We start from the raw sequence: 26,481 nt of genomic DNA, 5'->3' as shown, positions 1-26,481 counted from the left end.
CGCAGTGGACGAAAAACGGAGCGGCAACGCTCCAACAGGTCGTGGTGAGCGGGCGCGGAACGCAGGGGGAACGCTTGGTACCCTAGAACGTAGATGAAACCCCCAGGAGCGGGGTTGGTGGGCGCGGACCGCAGAGGGAACACCTAGAACCGCAGCGGACGGAAAACGGAGCAGCAACGCCCCAGCAGGTCGCAGGGAATGGGCGCGAACCACAGAGGAAGCGCCTGCAGCCGTTGGTGGACTACCCAACACACCGGAAGACGAAGTTAAAACAGCACTTACACAAAAAGGCCACCAAATCGTGTCCGTTTTCGAACACAAAAAGAGGGACAGAGAGACATACCAACTCATCCCTCAGGGAACGTACCAAATTGCAACGCCACAAATCAAAGAGGCCGACAAACTGTATGACATACGTGGCTTGCTGGGGATGGTGGTACGTGTGGAGGCATACAGGGCGAAAAACGGTCCTGCACAGTGCCACCGATGCCAAAGACTAGACCACACCACGAACTATTGTCAGCTACCAGCACGATGTGTACGCTGCGCCGGACTACACCACTCCAAGGACTGTCAGAAGCCACGATCAGAACCACCCACCTGCGCAAACTGCAAAGGGAGCCACCCAGCAAACTTTAAAGGGTGCGAACACTACCAAAAGAGGCTACAGCCATTCAGACCAACCCAAAACGTGACCCGTCATGAATATACAAGAACCGAACTACAGACAGACTCAGCAAGATACAACGACAGAAGACAGACAGCGGCAAATACCACCATCACAAGAAGTATGCGGGTAACCGACCGAACTTACGCAACTGTAACCACACCCCCACAGCATCACCCACAACACGACAAAACCGAGGCCCCAGGCACTCCAACCCAACTACAACTGGGCGCCCCACCACAACATCAACCACCAGCAGATCACAGGCCCACTGAACTGGGAACAGCACTGGCGGAAATACTGTCGACATTACAACTCTTCAATAAACAAAACCTCGTGACAACTATCATTACTACGGCCAACAAACTCCGCACAGCAAAAGACAAAACGGCAAAGGCAGTAATACTGCTGGAAGCAGCCATAATGCTCACGGAGTAAAAATGGCGGGACACAGGAGGCAAAAACGTGACATAACCATCTGCGTCTGGAACGCAAATGGCATCAAACGCAAGAAGATCGAAACTCAAGCGTTCATAACTGAAAAAGACGTTGACATCATGCTAGTTACGGAAACCCACCTGCGGCCATCAGACAACTTCCGACTCCGAAACATGACTTGTTACAGAACTGACCGACGAAACCAACGAGGTGGAGGCACAGCAATATTCATTAAGAACACAATAACCCATGACCCAGTGAGCTGCCCAGAACTGCAACAAATGGAAGCCACTCTCGCCAAAATAAACACCGACGATGGGGCGATACTAATCGGGGCCACATACCTCGCCCCAAACCGCCAGCTTCTAGAAGAAGACTTACGAACAGTACTAGATCTCCACCCCAGAATTCTTCTAGGGGGAGACCTAAACGCAAAACATCCCTTCTGGAACTCGCGGATAGTGAACCCGAAGGGAAATAAGCTGCAGTCACTGGAAGAAACACTCCAGTTTATCGTCCAAGGGCCAGACGACCCCACACGAACACCACTCCTACCCCAACAGAAACCAGATGTCCTTGACATTATTTTAACCAAGGGCCCAATAGGCAATGCAACAATGACAGTCTGCAACAACCTGACATCCGACCATCACCCAGTACTCGTCAACATCCGCAAGATAAGACCACCATCTCAACCACAAACGAAAACCATTAACATAAACTGGGACCAGTACAGAACAACATTAACAGCCTCCTCTCGACCAACCACCGACCTCACTACAGTCAACAAAGTAGATAAAGCAATACAGAAGCTAACAAAAGACATCCAAACAGCCGCCAAAAACGCCACCACAACAACAACAGTCGAAAAACAGCAAGAAAACCTTCCCCCACTACTGCAAGACCTCCGACACCTGAAAAACATGGCACGAAAGCGATGGCAACGAACACGCGACCCTAGGGACCGCAGAGAAATGAATAAACTAACAAGAGAACTGCAGAAACGTCTCACAGAATGGCGCGCCGAAAGTTGGAACGACCTCATGGAAACATTCAGGCTCCAAACACAAGACGAATGGAGATTAGTCAAGAACCTAAAATGCCAACCAACAGGAAAGAGGGCCCTATCAGGCCAACAAGGCACCGTATTCGATGCCCTGGCAAGAGCCGAACTACTAGCTGACACTTTCGAAGACCAAAACTCCCTACCCCAGTATGACGTTCGCACGCGGGAAGACCACGAAAAAGACAACATAATGCGCCGAGAAACCGAAGCACTCAGAAATACAGTACCAGCCATACCACCAGAACTAGCCACACCCAGCGAAATACGGAAAGAAATACGAAAACGAAGCGGAAAAACAGCACCAGGTCTCGACAGAATAACGCACATGCATCTCAAAAACCTCCCTAGAAAACCCCTTGTCCTCCTGACCAGAATAATAAACCGATGTTTACAACTGAATTACTTCCCCACAACTTGGAAAAAAGCTAAACTGATAACAATCCCAAAAGCAGGAAAAAACCCCAGCCTACCAGCCAACAACAGACCCATAAGCCTCCTTCAAACCATGGGGAAAATTCTAGAAAGGGTTATCCTAAACCGCATCCAGAAAGCCCTCGCTGAAGACAACACCATCCGGGCAGAACAATTTGGCTTTCAAAGGAAAGTCTCCGCTGAACTCCAAGTACTCCGGTTAACTGAACATATTGCCCAAAACATGAACTACGAAAATTCAACAGCCGCCATTTTCCTTGACTGGGAAAAAGCATTCGACAAAGTATGGCATCAGAACCTCATATGGAAAATCCTCAGACAAACAACCATCCCGGCCACCTACGTCAAAATTATAGACAGCTTCCTGACCGACAGACACTTCGTAGTCGAAATTGACGGAAAACACTCATCCATACGACCGCTGACTGCAGGAATTCCTCAAGGATCAGTTCTCTCGCCGACCCTGTTTAACATCTACGCAAACGACATCCCACTAGAGCCAGGAGTAAATATCGCCCAGTTCGCTGACGACACAGCCTTTTTCACAAGCGGCAAACGTCACCTCACCAATATCAAAAGGCTGCAGCGGCAAGTGTTCCTAGTGGAAACATGGTGTCGCCAAAATAAAATGCAACTGAACGCAGGGAAATCAGCCGCAGTTTACTTTACGAGAAAAAGACCAATCCTTGAAGAAAACCTGCGACTAAATGCGCAAGAACTTCCGTGGAGGGACGAAGTAAAGTATTTAGGAGTCATTCTGGACAAAAAACTGCTCTACCACCGGCACATTAAGGAAAAGAAACAAAAAGCCCAAAACCTAGCAAAGGCCCTCTTCCCCATTTTCAAAAGCAAAAACTTAAAGCAAGAAACCAAACGAACATTATACAAAACCGCAATCCTCCCGACGATGACGTATGGCTGCACCTCGTGGGGCACTGCAAGCAGAACCACCAGATACCAACTACAAATCGTCCAAAACAAAGTGCTGCGCTGGATCCTAGGGGCCCCACTATGGGCACGGACCAGACACCTCCACGAAATCATGGAGATGGACATGTTAGACGAAACAGTCAAGAAATTAGCAACACGGGTTCACAACAAACTAGATATTATAAGAGACAACTGTAGGCATCTGACTAACGTAGGCACCAGCAAACCCAAACATTGGCACAAGCAACGCGTGCCACGTAGCATAATTGACGAACCAGCAGACCAAACCGACGACTAGTACAATAGAACAGTACAAATGCTGCAAATAGGTCAAAATCATCAGCCACCCCTAGTAGATTAGAATTAGCATATAATGAATAGTTAGATTAAAATAACAACCACCTCACAATATAAATGCTTAACTAGAAAACCCATAGCTCATAAGGTTATGTAGGATTAGAAATTAAATGTGTGGAAAATTATAGCGTATAAGGATAGGTAGAATTAGCATTATAAAGAACTAAGAAACTAGGACTCACATCCACAACCAAAGTACGACAACCCAACGGCAAGCACCTAAGAAGAAACAAGAAGACAACGAGAACCACACAACTCCTGAAGAGGAAGAGCAGACCACCACCCAAGGAGGCGGATTGGCGGACACAGTCCGGAAAAAATAATAACATTCCTGTCCCCCAAAGTCGAATAAATAGTGCCACCACAGCACAACCACCCAAACATACACAAAAATACACGGCGAATCGGCAAAGCCGATGGGCCTTTCTTCAACAAAGTGACACAAAAAAAAAAAAAAAAAAAAAAAAAAAACTCGAGGAGCAGTCTCAGGTCGCACCTGATGAAGGTTACGAGCTACGTGACCGAAATATCGTGCAAGTACGACGCTGATATCCGGCAGAACACCCGACAACCCAAGATGTCATTAGATCGCCGGGAAAGCCTGAAGAGTTGTAAACATCTTGCTTGTTACCATTCATAACCACTTTTCATTCGTCTTGAATCTTTCCTATTTTCAAAATTTTTTCAAAGATAATTTGTACATTTTCTATAATTTTTGCTGCAGACTGTTTCACAAGTTCAGCTGCTGTGGCGTCTTCCCCGCTAGATTTCGTTATTTTTAGGGTTACATACCTTAATCAGTTAAACGGAACCCTTACAGTATTACTTTTTTCTCGGTCTTTCTGTCTGTCTGACTGTTAATGATAGTTTTTCTCAGGACTGGAAAGACGTATCAAGCTGAAATTTATTACACATTCTGAGGTGTATGGTCACTTGGCGGTGTAAAATGTCTAAGCTTCTATGTCGATGTAATGAAAATTTACTGCCATTTATGTAACATATTTTAATACTCGCAAACTCACTTATCAAAACCCATAGGGCACTTTTCGTTGACCTTCAATCATTTTGCGTGAAGTGAGGTTTCACAATACAAATAAAGGGAAAAATCCTAAAATTGCCAATGTGACATTATATCACACGAATATATATATATATATATATATATATATATATATATATATATATATATATATATATATATGTCATTTGTTATCCGGCTTTCTGTCTTTCAGTCGGTCAAGACCTCTTATTCTCACGAGCAGGTAGACGTATCGTTTATATTTATGTCCAGAGCCCCTTGAAGGTGCAAAGAATCGAAGCTTCATAGACAGTGCAGCCAAAATATATGTCTGTTGGCGTCAGATTTTGATACTCGCAGACCCACTCAGCAAAACCTATAGGGTACTTCCCGCTGACCTACGGTCATAATGTTTGGCAAGAAGCTAGGTTTCACAGTAAAAGTAAAGGAAAAAAAATCCAAAAATATTTAATCTGTAATGGTAACACGTAAAAATATCTTTTCACCATTACCACTTACATTCCATTCGCTATAGTTCAAAGCGTAATAGAAAAATATTACGCCATGCGGATGTTAAATGTAAGCTGTAGTCACGTTTTAATAAATAAATAACAAAATTTTATTAACTCTTCTCTCTCTACATGTGTAAACTGGAGTCCCTTGTTCGCTTCTTCTTATATACCCATGATGGTCTCAGGAACATTGCACAGATTTTGATACAGTCTTAGAATTCATGATCACTATCCTGCTAGTATAGATATCGATAACAAGCAAGAACTGTCGAGATTCTCTATTTCTGGGATGGTTTTTCCCTTTTACTGTTAATTCATTTATAAATGAGAAGAAAAACAAGAAGCGGAAAAGCGAGATATTTACAATGAACATAAAACTTTTGAAACGTAATGGGAAGTTAAAAGGTATAACTTCTTGCACTTGTAGTTAAAAACAGTAATAGTAAAATTTAAAATGAAACACAATAAGAGCACATTTAAAAGTATTTAAAACATGATGCCGGGTTAAACGGAGCACATTCCTGGCACTAAAACCGTTTGGGAGTCTGTTGTTGAAGGGGAAAGGTTCGTCGATACGGACGGTAGGAATGTGGCGGTATAAGGATGGAAGACTGGTACATAGTATCGATGGCATAGGAGTGGGTGTTGCGACAGAAGAGGGGATGGAATTGAGGGGGATAGTGGTGAGGCTAAAAGTTAATGGGAAAAGGGGGCTTGGAAAAGAAAGGCAGACAGTGAAAAAAGGGGGTAAGAAAATATGGGGAGTGGAGGGAGAGGGAGCCCTGATAAGGTGGAATAGGTGAGGTGGACTTAAAGCTGGTAGGGTCGGGTCAATATTGGGATGGAGTTCCTGTTCTGGGAGGGGCAGATGGTTGAAGTTTCGTTGGGAGAGTACGTGTGGCGTGTGTAAGTATTCAAGATTATTGGTGTCGAGTTTCCGGATGGTGTAGGTTGTTCGAAGGTATTCAGTGTGGTTGAGAAGAGACGGGAATTTGATGTGTTCGTGAAGGATTCTTATGGGGAAAGGTAAAGGATGCGGTAAGCGAGGCTGAATGCGTTGGGTCCGAGGGTCTGAAGGGACTTACAGAACTGGGGTGGGGTAGAGATCCATGCTACATTGCATAGCAAAGGAAACTTCAGTGCACGATTCTTACTTGCACTTGGTAACTTCTTTAAAAAATGAAACTTCATGTGTGGGTCATCAGCGTGGGACAGTGTCTGTTCACTGAATAGTACTGTAACAGCAGCCGTTATTTTGATATTCTTTTTTTACACGACGAGTTTCGACGTTCGAATAACATCATCTTCAGGCCCGTCGCATGAATGGCTCTGAGCACTATGGGACTTAACATCGGAGGTCATCAGTCCCATAGAACTTAGAACTACTTAAACCTAACTAACCTAAGGACATCACATACATCCATGCCCGAGGCAGGATTCGAACCTGCGACCGTAGCAGTCGCGCGGTTCCAGACTGTAGCGCCTAGAACCGCTCGTCCACCCCGGCCGGCTGCCACATGAATGACACCAGGTACCACTGGCGCATGTCTAAGACAAGGGACCAATATTTTTACCTGGTTTATTTGGGTAGAGGTGTTTGAGCCTCGCGTGCGCTCTGTTGACAACGTATTCAACTTCATGAGGATGTGTGCTCTTCACACATGCGATGGACAGTTGCTTCACTTGTATGAAGAACACACATGTTCATGAAGCTCGGGTATCTACGCAGCCATATATGATTATTGTAAGAGGTGGAGACCTCCATGCCCACACTGGCTTGATAGGCAACACAAAAGGTCTAGTACCATATCTACATAAGGGTTAATTTTCACTACAGTGAGGTCTGGCAGGATAGGGGTACTGCGATGTTTGCGTACGTCTCGTTAAGGTTAACCATTAATACATGCTCATCTGGAGATAGATCGGGTCTGAAATTGAACGAACGGATAGCGGTTTGAAGGGCACAGGAAAAAATAGTGCCAAGGCAAGAGCCAAAAGAAAAAAAAACCGCTGCGATAGTTGGGTCGGGTTGTAAGAGCAGTAGCGGTTTTCTTGCTGCCTGCGACAGGACGTGCAAGAAGGTTTGTTAGCAGTGGATATCATGCAGGTCGATACCTTTGGCGTTGTGCGATGCTGTTAATCGGCGACTGGTCCTGGGTGCCGGTGTTGGCTTCTCAGTCAGCGTCAGCATACCTGTAACAGTTAGGTTCATCATCATTTTGTTTCCCATAGGTCGTATACCAGATTCATAGTGTAGGGTAATTTTGGCGGTTTGTCTGTGCGTCACTGTGCGAGCTCGTCGGCTTCCCTGCTGTAGCCTGGTGGTCGGCTTTAATAGCAGCTGGCATACCGAGTCAACGTTGCTGTTATGCAGGGTCTTGCGACGTTGTCGCTTGCGGGTGTATGTTAGCTTGCCATAGGTGGTTATGCCCTAGTTAATAGAGTCTTTGGCCGTTCATGCTTTCACCTATGGTTGTATGAAGATAGTAACTGTTCTGAAAGAACAGATACCAGTGAGGACCATGCAATTTCTCTAGAAAGAAATGATAATCGAAATCCTCAACTGTCAACAGGTGTTGTATGTACCTCAATGGGGACAGCTGAAAATATGTGCCCCGACCGGGACTCGAACCCGGGATCTCCTGCTTATATGGCAGACGCTCTATCCCTCTGAGCCACCGAGGGCACAGAGGATAGCGCTACTGCAGGAACTTATCACTTGCACGCTTCCCGTGAGACCTACATTCCAAACTGTCGAAAACATATATTCGTAACATTCCTAAAGAATATTTACCCATTCACTCATTACTCGCGCCAACTAAGATGACGATTCCCGTAAGAGTTCGGGCACAAATGGGCAAATATCCTTTAAAAATATTACGAATATAGGTTGTGGACAGTTGGGAAAGTGGGTCTCACGGGAAGCGTGCAAGGGATAAGTCCCTGCACTCGCACTGTCCTCTGTGCCCTCGGTGGCTCAGATGGATAGAGCATTTGCCATGTAAACAAGAGATCCCGGGTTCGAGTCCGGGTTGGGGCACACATTTTCAGCTGTCCCCATTGAGGTATATCAACAACACCTCTTGGCGGCTAAGGGTTTCGATTAATTTTCATTTATTTCTACCTTTGGTTGTGATCATAGTTTCCCAGAGTTAGGATGAAAGGATTGTTAGAGTGTCTAGAGTTCCAGTATAGTCTTGTGGCGTGTTTTTTGAATACTTCCTTGAGGGTTTCAAAGTGATATTCATTGTGAAGATCCACAGTGCGTGTGCAGCGCGGAGCGTTGGTAATGATTCGTAGGACTTTGTTCTGTATGATCTGCAGCCGGCGCAAGCGTTTAGGAGCTGCGTATCCCCATACGGGAGCTGCGTACGTCATCATAGGTGTAATCAGTGTCACGTATGTGGACCTCGATATCTTCCTATTCAGTAAACTTTCCCTGTTGAGCATTGGATAGAGGTGTTTGAACCTCGCGTGCGCTCTGTTGGCAACGTATTCATTGTTGTCCCCTCATGTAAGTTTCCGGTCCAGCCAGAGACCGAGATATCTGACTTTCTCTCGGAAACGTATTGGGCGTGCATGTACTGTTACCTGTCGACAGTGTTGATGTTTGCGCAGTAGCTTCGGTCTGCGTGTGAACAGAAATGCTTCGTACTTGTGGAAGTTTACTTTAATACGTCATCGTTCCAAACAAGGCTAGGCAGTTCTGAGTGCTGTCTGTATTCGTGAATTTATGGTCGACGGTTTCCAGTCTTGCGCGAGGACGGCGGTGTCATCCTCGTAAATGGCTAACGTCGTGTTTTCTATTGCAAAGCCGGCCGCGGTGGCCGAGCGGTTCTAGGCTCTTGAGTCCGTAACCGTTCGACCGCTACGGTCGCAGGTTCGAATCCTGCTCGGGCATGGATGTGTGTGATGTCCTTAGGTTCTAAGTTCTAGGGGACTGACGACCTCGGATGTTAAGTCCGATAGTGCTCAGAGCCATTTGAACCATTTTCGTGTTGCAAATAGCTTCGAATATTGGTCGCTTGTCTTACACATGCACGAGTGGTACCTCGTGTCATTCATGTGACAGGTCTAAGACGATGCGACTGGGACGTCGAAACTGGTTGCCGAACAAAACAATGTCAAGACAACGGCAGTTGTTACAGTACTAGTACGATTTATTTAGAGTTTTTATTACTTCCTCTATTTCTTCAACATTAAGTGGTGCATCAGCTTTTAAACTGCTGACAGGCTTGACGTGAGTGGTGCGGTGTTGCAGGCCTACCAGCTGGGCATGTTCGGCGGCGACTACGCGTGGATCCTGCAGGGCGGCCCTGACAGCCGCTGGTGGCGCAACGCCTCGGCCCCCTGCCCGCCCACGCAGCTGGCCGCCGCCGTCGAGGGCCTGCTGCTCGTCTCCTCGCACAACCGCCTCGTCGGCAGCGCGCCAGCCATCTCGGGCATGGTGAGCGGCTGCGGCGCTCAGCCGAACTGTCCAGTCTTCCTGGTGATAGGGCGAATACAGACCGATCTGCCAAGTTTCTTTACCGTCAAAAGCGAAACTTTCAACCTTCAGCAGAGGACCAGTAGAAACTATATCATTAAAGAGACCTTTCCAAGTCTCAAACATACATGATGTGTACATGCAAATAAAGCGACGATTGAAATTTTGTACCAATGCTGCGTTTCGAACCCGGGTCTCCTGATCACTGGGCAGTTACACTACTGGCCATTAAAATTGCTACACCACGAAGATGACGTTCTACAGACGCGAAATTTAACCGACAGGAAGAAGATGCTGTGATGTGCAAATGATTAGCTTTTCAGAGCATTCACACAAGGTTGGCGCCGGTGGTGACACCTAAAACGTGCTAACATGAGGAAAGTTTCCAACCGATTTCTCATTCACAAACAGCAGTTGACTGGCGTTGCCTGGTGAAACGATGTTGTGATGCCTCGTGTAAGGAGGAGAAATGCCTACCATCACGTTTCCGACTTAGATAAAGGTCGGATTGTAGCCTATCGCGATTGCGGTTTATCGTATCGCGACATTGCTGCTCGCGTTGGTCGAGATCGAATGACTGTTAGCAGAATATGGAATTGGTGGGTTCACGAGGGTAATACGGAACCCCGTGCTGGATCCCAACGGCCTCGTATCACTATCAGTCGAGATGACAGGAATCTTATCTGCATGGCTGTAACGGATCGTGCAGCCACGTCTCGATCCCTGAATCAACAGATGGGGACGTTTGCAAGACAACAACCATCTTCACGAACAGTTCCAAGACGTTTGCAGCAGCATGAACTATCGCTCGGGGACCATGGCTGCGGTTACCCTTGACGCTGCATCACAGACAGGACCGCCTGCTATGGTGTACTCAACGACGAACCTGGGTGCACGAATGGCAAAACGTAACTTTTTCGGATGAATCCAGGTTCTGTTTACAGCATCATGATGGTCGCATCCGTGTTTGGCGACATCGCGGTGAACGCGCATTGGAAACGTGTAATCGTCATCGCGATACTGGCGTATCACCCAGCGTGATGGTATGGGGTGCCATTGGTTACACGTGTCTGTCGCCTCTTGTTGGCATTGACGGCACTTTGAACAGTGGACGTCACATTTCAGATGTGTTACGACCCGTGGCTCTACCCTTCATTCGATCCCTGCGAAACCCTACATTTCAGCAGGATAATGCACGACCGTATGTTGCAGGTCCCGTAAAGGTCTTACTGAATACAGAAAATGTTCGACTGTTGCCCTGGCAGCACATCCTGAAAAAAAGGTTCAAATGGCTATGAGCACTATGGGACTTAACTTCTAAGGCCATCAGTCCCCTAGAACTTAGAACTACTTAAACCTAAATAACCTAAGGACATCACTCACATCCATGCCCGAGGCAGGATTCGAACCTGCGACCGTAGCGGTCGCGCGGTTCCAGACTGCAGCGCCTAGAACCACTCGGCCACCCAGCTGGCAGCACATTCTTCAGATCTCTCACCAACTGAAAACGTCTGGTCAATGGTGGCCGAGCAACTGGTTCGTCACAATACGCCAGTCACTACTCTTGATGAACTGTGGTATCGTGTTGAAGCTGCATGGACAGCGTACCTGTACACGCCATCCAAGCTCTGTCTGACTCAATGCCCAAGCGTATCAAGGCCGTTATTAAGGCCAGAGGTGGTTGTTCTGGGTACTGATTTCTCAGGATCTATGAACCCAATTTGCGTGAAAATGTAATCACGTGTCAGTTTTAGTATAATATATTTGTCCAATGAATACCCGTTTATCATCTGCATTTCTTCTTGGTGTAGCAATTTTAATGGCCAGTAGTGTATATCATTCCAGAGACCTTTCCAAGTCTCAGACATCTATAATGTATACATTCAAATGTATCGACGAATGAAATTTTGTTCCAATGCTGTGTTTCGAATCCGGGTCTCCTGCTCACTGGGCATTTACATTAATCACTAGCTACCCTGCAGAGAGACTCTGCACAGTTGCACGGACTACCCTAGCGCACGTCACTCCGCCATGAAAATTCCCGTTCACGCCCCAACGAACTTTGTATCCCCTCTAGACACTAACAGCATTGCAGAGGATATCCTAGCCACTGTGGCAGGGAGGTGTCACAGTTAGCACATATGTCTAGTGAGCAGGAGGCGCAGATTCTAATCCCAGCCTTAGTACAAATCTTCATTCGTTAATTCAGTCTGCAGATATACCCCACACATGTCTGAGACTTGAAAATATCTCTGGAATCATACGGTTTCATTTAATTAAAACAGCTATGCCATGGTTTAAAGCAGGATCCCCTCCCCCCTTTCCGTTCGATGTTGTAGCGCTATCCCAACACAGTTAGAGGGCCTCTGTAATGCCGTTCAAGATTAGGGGAATACCAAGTGAGCTGAGGTGTGAGTTAGAATTTCGACTGAGGAGAGAGACCGTGCAGCTGTGCAAAGCTACTGTGTCAGGGTGTAATAGTAGCTGGCGCATCTGCCTAGTAAGAAGGAGACTCAGGTTCAAAACCAGGCCTTGGTACATATTTCCATTTGTTGGGGTCGTCTGCTTATACAGGGTGGTCCATTGATCGTGACCGGGCCAAATATCTCACGAAATAAGCGTCAAACGAAAAAACTACAAAGAAGGAAACTCGTCTAGCGTGAAGGGGGAAACCAGATGGCGCTATGGTTGGCCCGCTAGATGGCGCTGCCATAAGTCAAACGGATACCAACTGCTCTTTTTTAAATAGGAACCCCCAGTTTATATTACTTATGCGAGTAGTACGTAAAGAAATATGAATGTTTTAGTTGGACCACTTTTTTCGCTGTGATAGATGGCGCTGTAATAGTCACAAACGTATAAGTACATGGTATCACGTAACATTCCGCCAGTGCGGACGGTATTTGCTTCGTGATACATTACCCGTGTTAAAATGGACCGTTTACCAATTGCGGAAAAGGTCGATATCGTGTTGCTGAATAGGTATTGTGATCAAAATGCCCAACGGGCGCGTGCTGTGTATGCTGCTCGGTATCCTGGACGACATCATGCAAGTGTCCGGACCGTTCGCCGGATAGTTACGTTATTTAAGGAAACAGGAAGTGTTGAGCCACATGTGAAACTTTCACGCAGCTGTTCGCAAATGGCTCTGTGACGAACAAGTGATTTTCTATCGACGAGGAATTGTAGGGGCTGCAGAATATTCCGGCGTTGTCTATAAGAAGTTGGTAACACGCTGTAAAAGCATGTCACGTATCCATGTCACTCTGAAGTGTAGTGCAGCTTTCAATAAAAATTACTTGGCCTGGCATAATAATCCGTATGCGTACGGCACGATGCGTAGCTAATATGTTCCAAAACGACGCGCATTAGAACGGGATATTCCGGTGCTCGTACCGCGGGTTCTGTTGGTGATAAAAAGGTAGGGTCAGTGTTTTGGATAGCCCTTGGGATAGGAACGATTTGTGTACCCAACAGAAGTCCATCTTAGTCTCACTATCCCACAGTACAGGATCCAAATACGTGTACTGCACACTTCTTTCTGCTTATGCAAACGGAGCAAATCGGTTGTTTTTTTTTTTTTTTTTTGCATTCGATGTTGTCCACGATGGAGTTGATGAGACTTACAGAGCCACTATTAATTCATGAGTAGTTTTTTTTACTATATTTTAACTGTGGACAGTCAACTAAATTTGAGCCGAGCATTCGAAGACGGCTGTGCACACCAACTGGCTGATATTTTTGCGATATGTTTCCAAGATCCCGATCTTGAATGAATTGAAAATTTTCTTGATATCCTTATCCGTTTCCAAGATACAGAGATTCAAAGTTATGTACTTGTACACGTAAAATACGTTCGTAAAATCCGTTGTGAGACGAAACCGTAGTTTATCAAGTGACGTGGCACTGACAAATATGCTCAACAATGTCTCTATTATCGTCTGGGAACCCCCTGTTGCGGTGCTGAAGCACACGCAGATTTTTTTGCACGTAAAATTCGGTCTGAGCTGCACAATTAGCTTTGCGTTATTTCAATTTCACATAATTAAACTATCTAAATTTTACTGACCAATACATATTTTCTTTTCAAATGAGTTACATATCCTGCTACAGCAGGGAGAAAGAAGCAACCAGCGGAAAAATGCTTGTATCGAAGCACAAAGAAAAATATATGTTCCTGTTTATTTAAAAGACTCTGCATGAAATGCGAGTACCTGGGCCTCATTCTATCAGCCGCACCTCGTTGAAAATTTTTCCCAAAAATTTAGGTATTCCAGCACATGCGCGGTTTTTAATGCTGAAAGAGAAGAAAACAAAAATTAATAAATAGGAAGGTAGCTGACAGTGGTTGCTTTAGAGAAAGGACGAAGGAGGCAGGGGCAGTGTGAGAGGAAGAGTAGGACACAGTGGCGGTGGAATGTAGCTGACAGTGAGAGAACAGTGATAAGAAAATAGTGAAGGAGGCCGTGTCAGAGGCCTGGTGGGGCGGGGGGGGGGTGGCGGGGCGGGGGCGAGGGGGATGAATAAAGAGAAAGAGCAAGTGCGTGAGAGCCAGTGACAGTGAGAGACAAAATGTAAAAGAATGACAACGAGGAAGAGAGAGATAGTTTTAAGAGACAGCAGCATTAGGAAGAAAGGAATGAGATGTTAACAGTAAGAGAGGGTTCAAATGGCTCTGAGCACTATGGGACTTAACTGAGGTCATCAGTCCCCTAGAACTTAGGACTACTTAAACCTGATTAACCTAAGCACATCACACACATCCATGCCCGAGACAGGATTCTAACCTGCGACCATAGCGGTCGTGCGCTTCCCGACTGAAGCGCCTAGAACAGCTCGGTCACAGTGACCGGCGTAAGAGAGGGTAACAGGTAGAGAGTGGCAGTGAGAGGAGGCTGCAGTAATAGGGCAGTATGAAGGAGACTGTCGCTGTGACACAAGAGACAATGAGAGAGAGTACCAAAAAATAATGACAATGAGTTGGGCTGAATGAATAAGTGAGCGAGGGGAACAGGGAGTGGATGTGTATGAGCTACTTGCGACTGACTATTGGGTGTGAGTGAGTTACAGTTAGGGTTGCTTGTGGGAATTTGAGCTGACTTGTTTCTTAAAAATGTTCTAATACGTTCGCATCCCTAAATTTTTGGGAAAATTTTGAAAAGGTAGAATGAAGCAGCTGTTGTATTGTATTGTTGTTGTTGTTGTGTTTGTTGTGGTCTTCAGAGACTGGTTTGATGCAGCTCTCCATGCTACTCTATCCTGTGCAAGTTTCTTCATCTCCCAGTACCTATTGCAGCCTACATCCTTCTGAATCTGCTTAGTGTATTCATCTCCTGGTCTCCCTCTTCCATTTTTACCCTCTACGCTGCCCTCCAATACTAAACTGGTGATCCCTCGATATCTCAGAACATGTCCTACCAACCGATCCCTTCTTCTAGTCAAGTTGTGCCACAAGCTCCTCTTCTCCCCAATTCTATTCAATACCTCCTCATTAGTTATGTGATCTACCCATCTAATCTTCAGCATTCTTCTGTAGCACCACATTTCGAAAGCTTCTATTCTCTTCTTGTCTAAACTATTTATCGTCCACGTTTCATTTCCATAGATGGCTATTGTATGTTAACCGGCGACCTAGAAACGACGGAGAGTCTCCGTCCCCGCCGCAGCCGCAATGGTCCACAAACCCCACGACGACTACCACAGTCCACTTCATCCCTTCGCCGCCCCACACCGAACCCAGGGTTATTGTACAGTTCGGCCCTCGATGGATCCCCGAGGGAACGTCTCACACCAGACGAGTGTAACCCCTATGTTTGCGTGGTAGAGCAATGGTGGTGTACGCGTACGTGGAGAACTTGTTTGCGCAGCAATCGCCGACATAGTGTAACTGTGGCGGAATAATGGGAACCAGCCCGCATTCGCCGAGGCAGATGGAAAACCGCCTAAAAACCATCCACAGACTGGCCCGTTCACCGGACCTCGACACAGATCCGCCGGGCGGATTCGTGCCGGGGACGAGGCGCTGCTTCCAGCCCGGAAAGCAGTGCGTTACACCGCACGGCCAACCGGACGAGCAAGCATCTGTTACTCTGCTTTTCAGTCAGTCTTTTAAATAAACAAGAATATATTTACACAGTTTTGTCCTCAGATAGGAGCATTTTCCCGTTGATGTGTATTTTTTGAGGTACCCTGGCAGGTAGACGAGTTAAAGGGCTAACGGCCAGCTTGTGGTGTCCGCCTGCCGGCAGACGAACGCGCACTTCGTGGAGGAGTTCTCGCGGCGCGCACTGCCCGTGTCGCCGTACGCGCCGCAGACGTACGACGCCGTGTGGGCCATCGCTCTGACGCTGCGCGCCGCGCACCGCCGCTGGGCAGGCGCCACCTCCGTGCGCCACTTCGACTACTCGCGCCGCGACATGGCCCAGGAGTTCCTGCGCCAGATGGGCCGCCTCAGCTTCCTCGGAGTCTCGGTAAGCTCGCCGCCCGCATTACGCAATCGCTAACATACCCCACCTAGTACCGACTGGCCAAAACAAAACTTGTTCAGAAAGTGCAGAACAAATACCGACCTCAAAGTTATGTATGGTGGTCACTCCAAAACAAATGCACACTATTTTTGTAAAAATAGTTTTCATTCTGCATGTGTGAAAGTCTTACAGTGTGTAGATACATCCTTCCCGCTTGTTTTCAAACTTAGTTTTAGTTCAACCTGTTCCCGTGAGTGGCGCCGTCACAGCCTGTCTTCAAAGTGTCTGCTACACTTGACGTTCGTCTCTTCGACCATAAATACACTCCTGGAAATGGAAAAAAGAAAACATTGACACCGGTGTGTCAGACCCACCACACTTGCTCCGGACACTGCGAGAGGGCTGTACAAGCAATGATCACACGCACGGCACAGCGGACACACCAGGAACCGCGCTGTTGGCCGTCGAATGGCGCTAGCTGCGCAGCATTTGTGCACCGCCGCCGTCAGTGTCAGCCAGTTTGCCGTGGCATACGGAGCTCCATCGCAGTCTTTAACACTGGTAGCATGCCGCGACAGCGTGGACGTGAACCGTATGTGCAGTTGACGGACTTTGAGCGAGGGCGTATAGTGGGCATGCGGGAGGCCGGGTGGACGTACCGCCGAATTGCTCAACACGTGGGGCGTGAGGTCTCCACAGTACATCGATGTTGTCGCCAGTGGTCGGCGGAGGGTGCACGTGCCCGTCGACCTGGGACCGGACCGCAGCGACGCTCGGATGCACGCCAAGTCCGTAGGATCCTATGCAGTGCCGTAGGGGACCGCACCGCCACTTCCCAGCAAATTAGGGACACTGTTGCTCCGGGGGTATCGGCGAGGACCATTCGCAACCGTCTCCATGAAGCTGGGCTACGGTCCCGCACACCGCTAGGCCGTCTTCCGCTCACGCCCCAACATCGTGCAGCCCGCCTCCAGTGGTGTTGTGACAGGCGTGAATGGAGGGACGAATGGAGACGTGTCGTCTTCAGCGATGAGAGTCGCTTCTGCCTTGGTGCCAATGATGGTCGTATGCGTGTTTGGCGCCGTGCAGGTGAGCGCCACAATCAGGACTGCATACGACCGAAGCACACAGGGCCAACACCCGGCATCATGGTGTGGGGAGCGATCTCCTACACTGGCCGTACACCACTGGTGATCGTCGAGGGGACACTGAATATTGCACGGTACATCTAAACCGTCATCGAACCCATCGTTCTACCATTCCTAGACCGGCAAGGGAACTTGCTGTTCCAACAGGACAATGCACGTCCGCATGTATGCCGTGCCACCCAACGTGCTCTAGAAGGTGTAAGTCAACTACCCTGGCCAGCAAGATCTCCGGATCTGTCCCCCATTGAGCATGTTTGGGACTGGATGAAGCGTCGTCTCACGCGGTCTGCACGTCCAGCACGAACGCTGGTCCAACTGAGGCGCCAGGTGGAAATGGCATGGCAAGCCGTTCCACAGGACTACATCCAGCATCTGTACGATCGTCTCCATGGGAGAATAGCAGCCTGCATTGCTGCGAAAGGTGGATATACACTGTACTAGTGCCGACATTGTGCATGCTCTGTTGCCTGTGTCTATGTGCCTGTGGTTCTGTCAGTGTGATTATGTGATGTATCTGACCCCAGGAATGTGTCAATAAAGTTTCCGCTTCCTGGGACAATGAATTCACGGTGTTCTTATTTCAATTTCCAGGAGTGTATAACAGACTGGCCCTGCCGTAATTTTCATGGCACCAAAATCTCTGGCCTGAAGTCACGTGAATGTTGGCAAAACATGGTTGTTTCGCGTTGCGCTTATGGCTGTACTCAGCGTTTTGTCGGGGAAATGGCATTACATTTCACGTGTATGTGTTTCTATGACAGTGCAGATGCGTTTATTGAAATCTGCTGAAGTGACTTCTATCTGTTTTTTACACTTGAAATAGAGTATCACGTAAATTAAAGCGTTCAAAGTGATGCCTGTAAAGTCAGACTCATATTACATTTTGGAAAGTATCTGTGATAATTCGGTTACAGAAGTAAGTATAACTGTTTATCGTTCCTACTCATAGTTTCCCTAATGATGAAAACCGAAGGCAGCTTTGGATACAGGCTCTGAGACGGAACAACTTTAAGCCATCTGCACATCCGTGCCTTTGCTCGTAGCACTGCGAGGAGAAGGGTTTTGATAGGTTGGTTATTATTTACAATGTATATTTATAATTTATTTTTACAAAGTTTGTCAATTTTAATCCTGAGGCTTTTATAGGGCTAAGACTGGAGGGAATTGGCTAAGTAGTGATGCTTTCCCGACGCTGTTTGATTTTCCGGAGCATATGAAATCAAAGAGGCCTAAGCTCCGTAAGTCACGCACTAGAAGGCGTTCGTTAGATGATGCCTCGTCTTCTGAAATCTGTGCTTCCAATGCCTGTAAGTCTGAATGTTGTTAGAATGTGTGTGATAACTGCGAGTTAGTAAAATATTGTATTACAATAGAACTGTAGCACATTACGTTTTTTTTTAAACTGATAGTTTAAACTTTTGTAAAAATAGTGGGAACTGAACGTTTGAAGTGCACCTAAAATTAATACTCTAAAATGGACCTGCTCCTAAAGTCGACGATTTTGGCACCTATAGTTGATATAATTCCCATATCCCATTTTTTTTTATAAGTGACTAGAGCTCAAAATGCGACGAATCCAATGTTTAAAGTTTTGACACGAGCCCACTCTTACTGTTTAAAAGAATTTTAACGACATTTTACTTTAATTGATAGTTTATAGTAATTTCGTCCCGGAGCCCACCAGAGTGGCGTTCGATGTATTTGTTAGATTTTATAAATGGTACTGTGAACAAATCCGTGTTAAATGTAGTCATGGCATAATTTTTCGCAAATAAAAGAGTAACTTTTGTTGGAAGCGTTTGGCGGTCAATTGAGAAATGTGGGGAAAATACGATACAGACATAGGATGGCAGACCGCTGATTTGAAATCCCGCCACGTTTTGCCAACAGTCACGTGGTTTATGTTGGAGCCACACCAGCCCTATAGCTTCTGCACAGCAAGGCCAGTCTACTAGTATCTATGGTCGAAGCTTGCGTCAGAAGCAAGTGCTGTCATAGAATTCCTGTGCTGTGAAAACGAGACAGTGGGAAACATCCACAAGAGGTTGAAAAGGGTGTATGGAGATGCTGCTGTCGATCGCAGTACAGTTAGTCGGTGGGCAAGCAGGTTACGTGATGAAAGCGGGCACGGCAATATGGAGGATTGTCCTCGCAGCGGCAGGCCTCGTACTGCACACACTCCAGACAATGTGCAGAGAGTTAACGAATTTGTGACTGCTGACAGACGCATCACAGTGAACGAATTGTCACGCTACGTTGGGATAGGGGAAGGAAGAGTTTGCAGAATACTGAAAGTGTTGGCGTTAAAAAACGTTTGTGCTCAGGTGGGTTCCCAGGATGTTGACAGTGGCTCACAAAGAAACAAGAAAAACGGTATGCAGCGAACTTTTGGAACAGTACGAGAATGGTGGAGATGAATTTCTTGGAAGAATTGAGACAGGTGATGAAACATGGCTCCATCATTTTTCACCAGAGACGAAGAGGCAATCAATGGAGTGGCATCGTGCAAATTCACTCAAGAAAAAAAAAATCAAAACCACACCTTCTGCTGGGAAAGCTATGTCTACGGTGATTTTCGATTCCGAAGGACTCTTCCTTCTTGACACCATAAATTCTGATGCATATGTGACGACTCTGAAGAAACTTCAAGCTCGACTGAGTCGTGTTCGACCACATCGGCAAAAGCAGGATGTTTCGATGCTGCACGACAATGCACAACTACATGTCAGTCAAAAAACCATGGAAGCGATCACAAAACTCGGATGGACAACACTGAAACACCCGCCTTACAGTCCTGACCTGGCTCCATGTGACTATCTTCTCTTTGGGAAACTGAAAGACACTCTTTGTGCTGCCATTTGTTACTGAAATTGATCCATATGACATGAAAACAGGTCACCGTTATCATGGAACAAGAGATAGCTCAGACAAACACCGTTATCATACATTTTCTTTTCGTTTTCCCGACTGAAGACGTGGAATCGACATCTGTGGCTGCTGAGAATAATTCTTATGGAACCAACTTGCCTGGCTCTTCTTGAAATTCTGAATCTTGCACTGATCTGTCGAATTGTAGTATAGCGTGTAGGGTCATGTGTGTAGCCTTCAGTGTACTAACGTAGACTGAGTCAGTGGGCTGTTTCTCAAGGCCTGTTGCCCGCAGATTCTGTTGAAACTGCCCAAAACCGTTCACAGAATCTGCAAATTCCAAAGCGCTGGTTAATACAGAGGTCGAAAAATGTTGCATATTTCTGAAACTTTAATATTAAACATTTTGGTCCAGAAATACGTAATGATATTAGTACCACGGTTTGTTTGTAACGTAATTCTAGAGGAAACAGTCAATGTATCTATCGTTTGGGAGCAGTATGTACACTCCATGGCAACCAGGACACCTCTAAACATTGCAGTATTCATACTGTGTGTCATTACGAGAACTTCAGGATTTTTCGAACTCCAGTCCTCGTAACGTATGATCAGACACTCCGTAAAGTCATTCTAATTTAGCAGGGAACGAGACAAGTCGACGTGTCAGCGAATGTCGCTTCAAAGTGATGTCTCTAGGATATGGAACAAGTTTCTAGCGACAGGATCAGAAAAAAATGTTCAAATATGTGGGAATACCTAAGGGACCAAACTGCTGAGGTCATCGGTCCCTAGACTTTCCCTCTACTTAAACTAACTTATACTAAGAACAATACACACACCCATGCTCAAGGGAGGACTAGAACCTCCGACGGGAGGGGCCGCGCAATCCGTGACATGGCGCCTCAAACCACGCGGCCACTCCTTGTGGCAACACAGGGTCAGTTGAGGATCGTCACAGAAGTGGCCACGGAAGAAAAACATGTGTGCAGCATTGATATCTGCGTGTAACAACAAGCTGACATCCTCAACACAATGCTACACGTCCACGATGGCAGTTCTAACTTTTACAAGAGTGCAAGTGTCGAAACAAACGACACGAAATGGGCTTCATTAGCAGAGTTTACGTGCCAGAAGATCTCTTGAGGCCATTCCTCTAAATTGGGTTCGGGGAGGGACTCGTATTTCATGGGCTCGAAGCCACTCTTTGTGGACTAGACAGAAATGGGGCACAACGCTCTTTTCTGGTGAGGCCTGAATCAGCATCCATGCTAGAAATACTCATATTCATGTGTGGAGGTAACTAGGACAATGTTTGCGCTGCAACTGTGTTGCAGATGGCCACACTTATTAAGGTGGTTCAGTCATGTTTGGGGTACAATCATGTATGGCCACGTGACATCCCTTGTGCCAATAGAGAAAAGGATGATTGGTGTGAAGAATCGGGACGACAACCTTGCACTCATTGTGGCTCCAGTTGGTGAACACATTGGAACGGGTTTCACGCTGATGGACGACAGTACATGCCCGCATTGTCACAAACTTGTGAACATTTTCCTAATGTAGCGTAGAATCCAACAGACAGAGTGGCCTGCATATTCTCCAGATCCCATTTGCTTTGAGGATGCATGGGCCATGCTAAGAAGACAAGCTTTCAGTCGCCCTGTTGCACCAGACACACTACACAGCATCATGGACGCCCCTCTTGAGGAATGGGACAATATACGAAAGTCTTATCTGGACAATCTGGTAAGGAGTGTACCTAACCCCACTCAAAGGTGCCTCCTCTCTAACTGAGCAATACGTAGAAAATAGTTACTCTTGTATATAACAATGCTGCCCCTCTCTCTATGAAGCTCAGACTTCGAATGAAGAGGCCCATATACAGTTTATAAATATTGTGTTATGCAAGATGAAAGTGAGAAGAAACTGTAAGGTTTGGAATTAAATCTTACATAAAGATTTTCTTTTGCTGTTCTATATTTTTAAGCTTTTATTTGTGTAGGTGACAGAAGAAAGCCAGTGTTGTTTCGTATTTTGTCCAGTACTGATATTAAAGCACTGTGCAACATTTATTTTGATCGCTGTACTTCCATAGTTTAACATTTTACCTACCGCTGGGACGTATATGTGCCACTGTAGATTATTAAAGAATCAGCGGGAATGTGCTGCCAATGAGGCACGGGTGAAACGAAGCCTGCTGATGGTTTGCAGAATTCTGGTAGTTGTAGATTGCATCTATAAGTTGCGCTGTCGTCAAGTTTTATTGTTAACCATTTGCTCACTAGACGTCTCGCCACGAAAACAATGCCGTCGATTGATTTTCTTATACCACTTACAGAGGAAATGATTAAATTAGGAAAGAAAAACGCAGTTGTCAAAGGAAAGAGAACTATTAGACGCCTAAGCGCTGCGTACAAATCAGTGGTGACTGTTGGACGACAATCAACCAGCTGAAGGTTAAAACAAGAAGAAGGTGCGCGGAATTTGGCAAGGAAAAGAAAGAAACTACCATTTTCATATTGCTTTGTGCAAAAGTGTCTCACGCAATATCATCAGTAGGAGGAGCAATGTGATTGTCACATGAGACACTCGAATTTGCGCGTCATGGTAAAGAGATTGCCATCTGGAATAATCTACTGATATGTCAAATGTTTATAATCTCTACTACCATGTAAAGACAGGTCATAGTTTAATGTTGTTAGCAAAAATCTTGCAAACCTCTTGATCGATATATTTCATATTCTTACACGATAATCTAATAAACGTTGGGACGGACGTACGCTACACATTTTCTTTTAAATATACAAATATGTGGTGTATAAACATGTATCTAGTGCATAAAGGGAAATGTTGTAGCCGAAATTCTCGAAATGTTTTTGACCGATTTAATTTTTAGACACAACACTCTAACAAAAGCTCTGACGGACAAAAATCACACTTTTTAAATGTATACAAAACAAGAAACTAGAAAGATTGTTAACAAAAATTTCGAAAAGTTCTTGACTGATTTATTTCCAGTTTTCATTTTTTGCACGATATTCTAATAAACCTTCGGAGGGACACAGGCTACATATACTTTAAAGAATCCCTTCGCGTTCGTGCTTTTCAAATATGACATGAAGGACATTGAATGACTTGAAAAACGTAAGGACCAAAAGAGCAATACATCCAAGCTCAAACAGCAATAAGTTGAATCACTGATAGCCCAGGTTATAAGTGCGATAGAGGAGATCGCAAAGCTAAGCCAAAGATCATATAGCCAAAGACAAACTAAGATTAAAGTGAAGTACAACGTCACATTATAACAGAATGGTATAGAACAGTTGGAAAATTAGCTATTGATCGAACAAAGATTGTAATCCTGTACAGCTTCTTTATGAAATTTCTTACAGGCTTAAAGAAGTACAATAAAAATAACTTTTAAAAATTAAATTTTTATGCCATAACGACAATAAGCATTACTCAACAAAAGTCACTGGAAAATAGTGTCAGCCACATCTATTAGCCGGCCGAAGTGGCCGCGCGGTTCTGGCGCTGCAGTCTGGAACCGCGAGACCGCTACGGTCGCAGGTTCGAATCCTGCCTCGGGCATGGATGTGTGTGATGTCCTTAGGTTATTTAGGTTTAACTAGTTCTAAGTTCTAGGGGATTAATGACCTCAGCAGTTGAGTCCCATAGTGCTCAGAGCCATTTGAACCATTTGAACCACATCTATTAAAATAAGAAATACTTTTGCATTTAAGCCTACGTAATATCACATCATATTAAAATCTTATCAAAGAATAAAACAATGATTCACGTAGTGTAAAAACTAAATGGCGAAGTATATATGTTATTATGTCCCTGCATGTAACAGTTAGACTGTACAGAAAAGATCGTGAAGATAATATAACAAACATGGCACAAATGTCTTGTCTAAGTACAAACGTGAAGGTCAGGGGAACCAAGAGAAACAAGGTTTACATCCCGTATGAGTATATCGTACAGTGCCGTGGAACCAGAACCAGATTTTACATCATGGCTGATAGCAAATATTTCCGTCATTTTAGTTCAGTAAGTCTTACTGATGAAATGTCCTTCATGCCACGTTTGAAAAGCATGAATGCAATGGGATCTTGCCTTTGTAAAAGATATATTTTGTAAGTATTTAAAATTTTCATTTACTATTTCCCATGAGAATTATATTGCGATTTCAAAGTTCACTATGTTGTGTTGCTTTTATGTGCACAGCACTGTGAAAATACTTATGACTGAAACCAGTCGTGAGTAAATTGAGTTACAAGACAGCATTATGTTCATCATACATTTCTTTTTTGTTAGATGGTTTTCATTGATACCTTTAATTTCTCTCCTTTTCATGGACTTTCATTATTTGTGTATAATTGAGAAGATGTGTTATTTCTTCTTTCAGACTCTTCACAGTAGATTATTTCACCACCGAACACAGCTGGTATTCCACGATTCGTGCATTATTTTTCTCTGAAGACGACCTCCTTCCCCCCCCCCCCCCCCCCCCGTAGAGTTCACTCTAGAAATTTCGTTCCAGCCATATGGATTGTCGTCCATCTCCTTACCGATTTCCTCGTCCTTTGCAATCAGTATCCCAATATCAGTTCTCCTTCCCAGTGGGTAGGAAGCCCTTTTTAATATTCAATCTCTCGCGGCTGTAGCTTCACTGCTCACTATAGATCCAATGGAAGTGAGGTCGCTGACATGAAAAATTAATGGAAGTCCTACCTCATCATCGGAAATATTATCATCCCCATCTCTAAAGTAATAGCATATGAGATGGATTAAAAAGCATAAAAAACTCACAAATATGTGATATGCCAAGCAGCCTTGAAATGCAACAACAACTAGATATAATGGTTAGCTTGCTAATTGCAAATTATTTTAGGTAATACTTCGTATGATGCTGTTCTGCAAAGGTTTTATTTAGGTGTTTCACTGGTAGAAAATTATTCAGTGAATTTCGTGCCGAATATCTTAACTTTTGCCGATTGTCTTCTACTTTAGATACACCAACACATCATAAAAATTCGTACTTCTAATTTTAGTTTCGATACTTTCGCTTTGGTGAGTAAAACACTTTAGTATCACTGTCAACATGTATATTTTTATGTCTACTTCACAATATATTATAGTCTAACGTGGTCAGGTTGGAGAAACGCGATCTATGAGAATGTTATACGTTAAAATGTTTTTTCTATACAATACTTTTAGAAGTCCAGAAAACAATATATTAACAGTCATTGTTTAATATTTTCGAGTAAGTAATTCACTGTCTTCAGATCAATTAATTAAATCAGTGCAGTGTCTTATTACAAGTTAGGATGAAGACAAATTGCCATCAGAGTAACGTAAGTATTGCGATTTATGCTGTTAAAGGACTTTATACAAAAATCTTCAACGTTTAACAGTTTACAGTAAGTGCTGAAGGATCCTTGTTACTGCAACACATTTACACTTCTTTCTCCACACAAAAATCGTAATTGTAAGAATAAAATTTGCTAATGTTACTAACCATTTTACTCATTTTATTAGTCTTTTTACTGATGTCATACAATAAATTGATAACGAATATCTTCTCCGTATATCTACGAGTAAATGACCCATAGATACCTTTCTTGCTACGGATTTTCGTTAAGTACTCGAGTTACAAAATCCCGCTAGTTCGAACTGTCCAGCACTGATTGCTACATCTGCATCTGCATCTACACTCCGCAAGACACCGTACAGTGCGTGGCAGAGGATACCCTGTACCACTACTAGTCATTTCCTACCCTGTTCCGCTCGCAAATAGAGCGAGGGAAAAACAACTGTGAACATGCCACCTCATGAGCCCTAATTTGTCGAATCTTATCTTTGTGGTCCTTACGCCAAATGTATGGCGGCGGGAGTAGAATCGTTCGGCAGTCAGCTTCAAATACCGGTTCTAAAGCTTTTTCAGTAGTGTTCCTCGAAAAGAACGTCGCCTACCCTCCAGGGATTTCCATTTGAGTGTCAGAAGCATTTCCCGGAACACTTACGTGTTGACGACCCTACCTGTAATGAATCTAGCAGCCCGCCTCTGAACTGCTTCGATGTCATCC

General features: G+C 45.1%; 1 protein-coding gene and 1 non-coding gene across 2 annotated transcripts in view; one reads left to right on the top strand and one right to left on the bottom strand.

Moving 5' to 3' along the window:
• LOC126195486 (gamma-aminobutyric acid type B receptor subunit 2-like) overlaps positions 1–26,481 on the top strand; it is a 367,244-nt gene that overhangs the window by 112,446 nt on the left and 228,317 nt on the right. Inside the window, exons 5-6 of the mRNA XM_049934114.1 lie at positions 9,682–9,867; positions 16,155–16,376. Of these exons, the coding sequence (XP_049790071.1) occupies positions 9,682–9,867; positions 16,155–16,376 (408 nt within the window). The remainder of the gene's footprint in view (positions 1–9,681; positions 9,868–16,154; positions 16,377–26,481) is intronic.
• On the bottom strand, positions 8,032–8,106 carry Trnai-uau (transfer RNA isoleucine (anticodon UAU)). Its single transcript has one exon. It is a non-coding gene; the product is annotated as a tRNA-Ile (tRNA).

Source organism: Schistocerca nitens, chromosome 7, assembly GCF_023898315.1.
Source record: "Schistocerca nitens isolate TAMUIC-IGC-003100 chromosome 7, iqSchNite1.1, whole genome shotgun sequence".
NCBI lineage: Eukaryota > Metazoa > Arthropoda > Insecta > Orthoptera > Acrididae > Schistocerca > Schistocerca nitens.
This window is presented reverse-complemented; position numbering and strand designations above follow the sequence as displayed.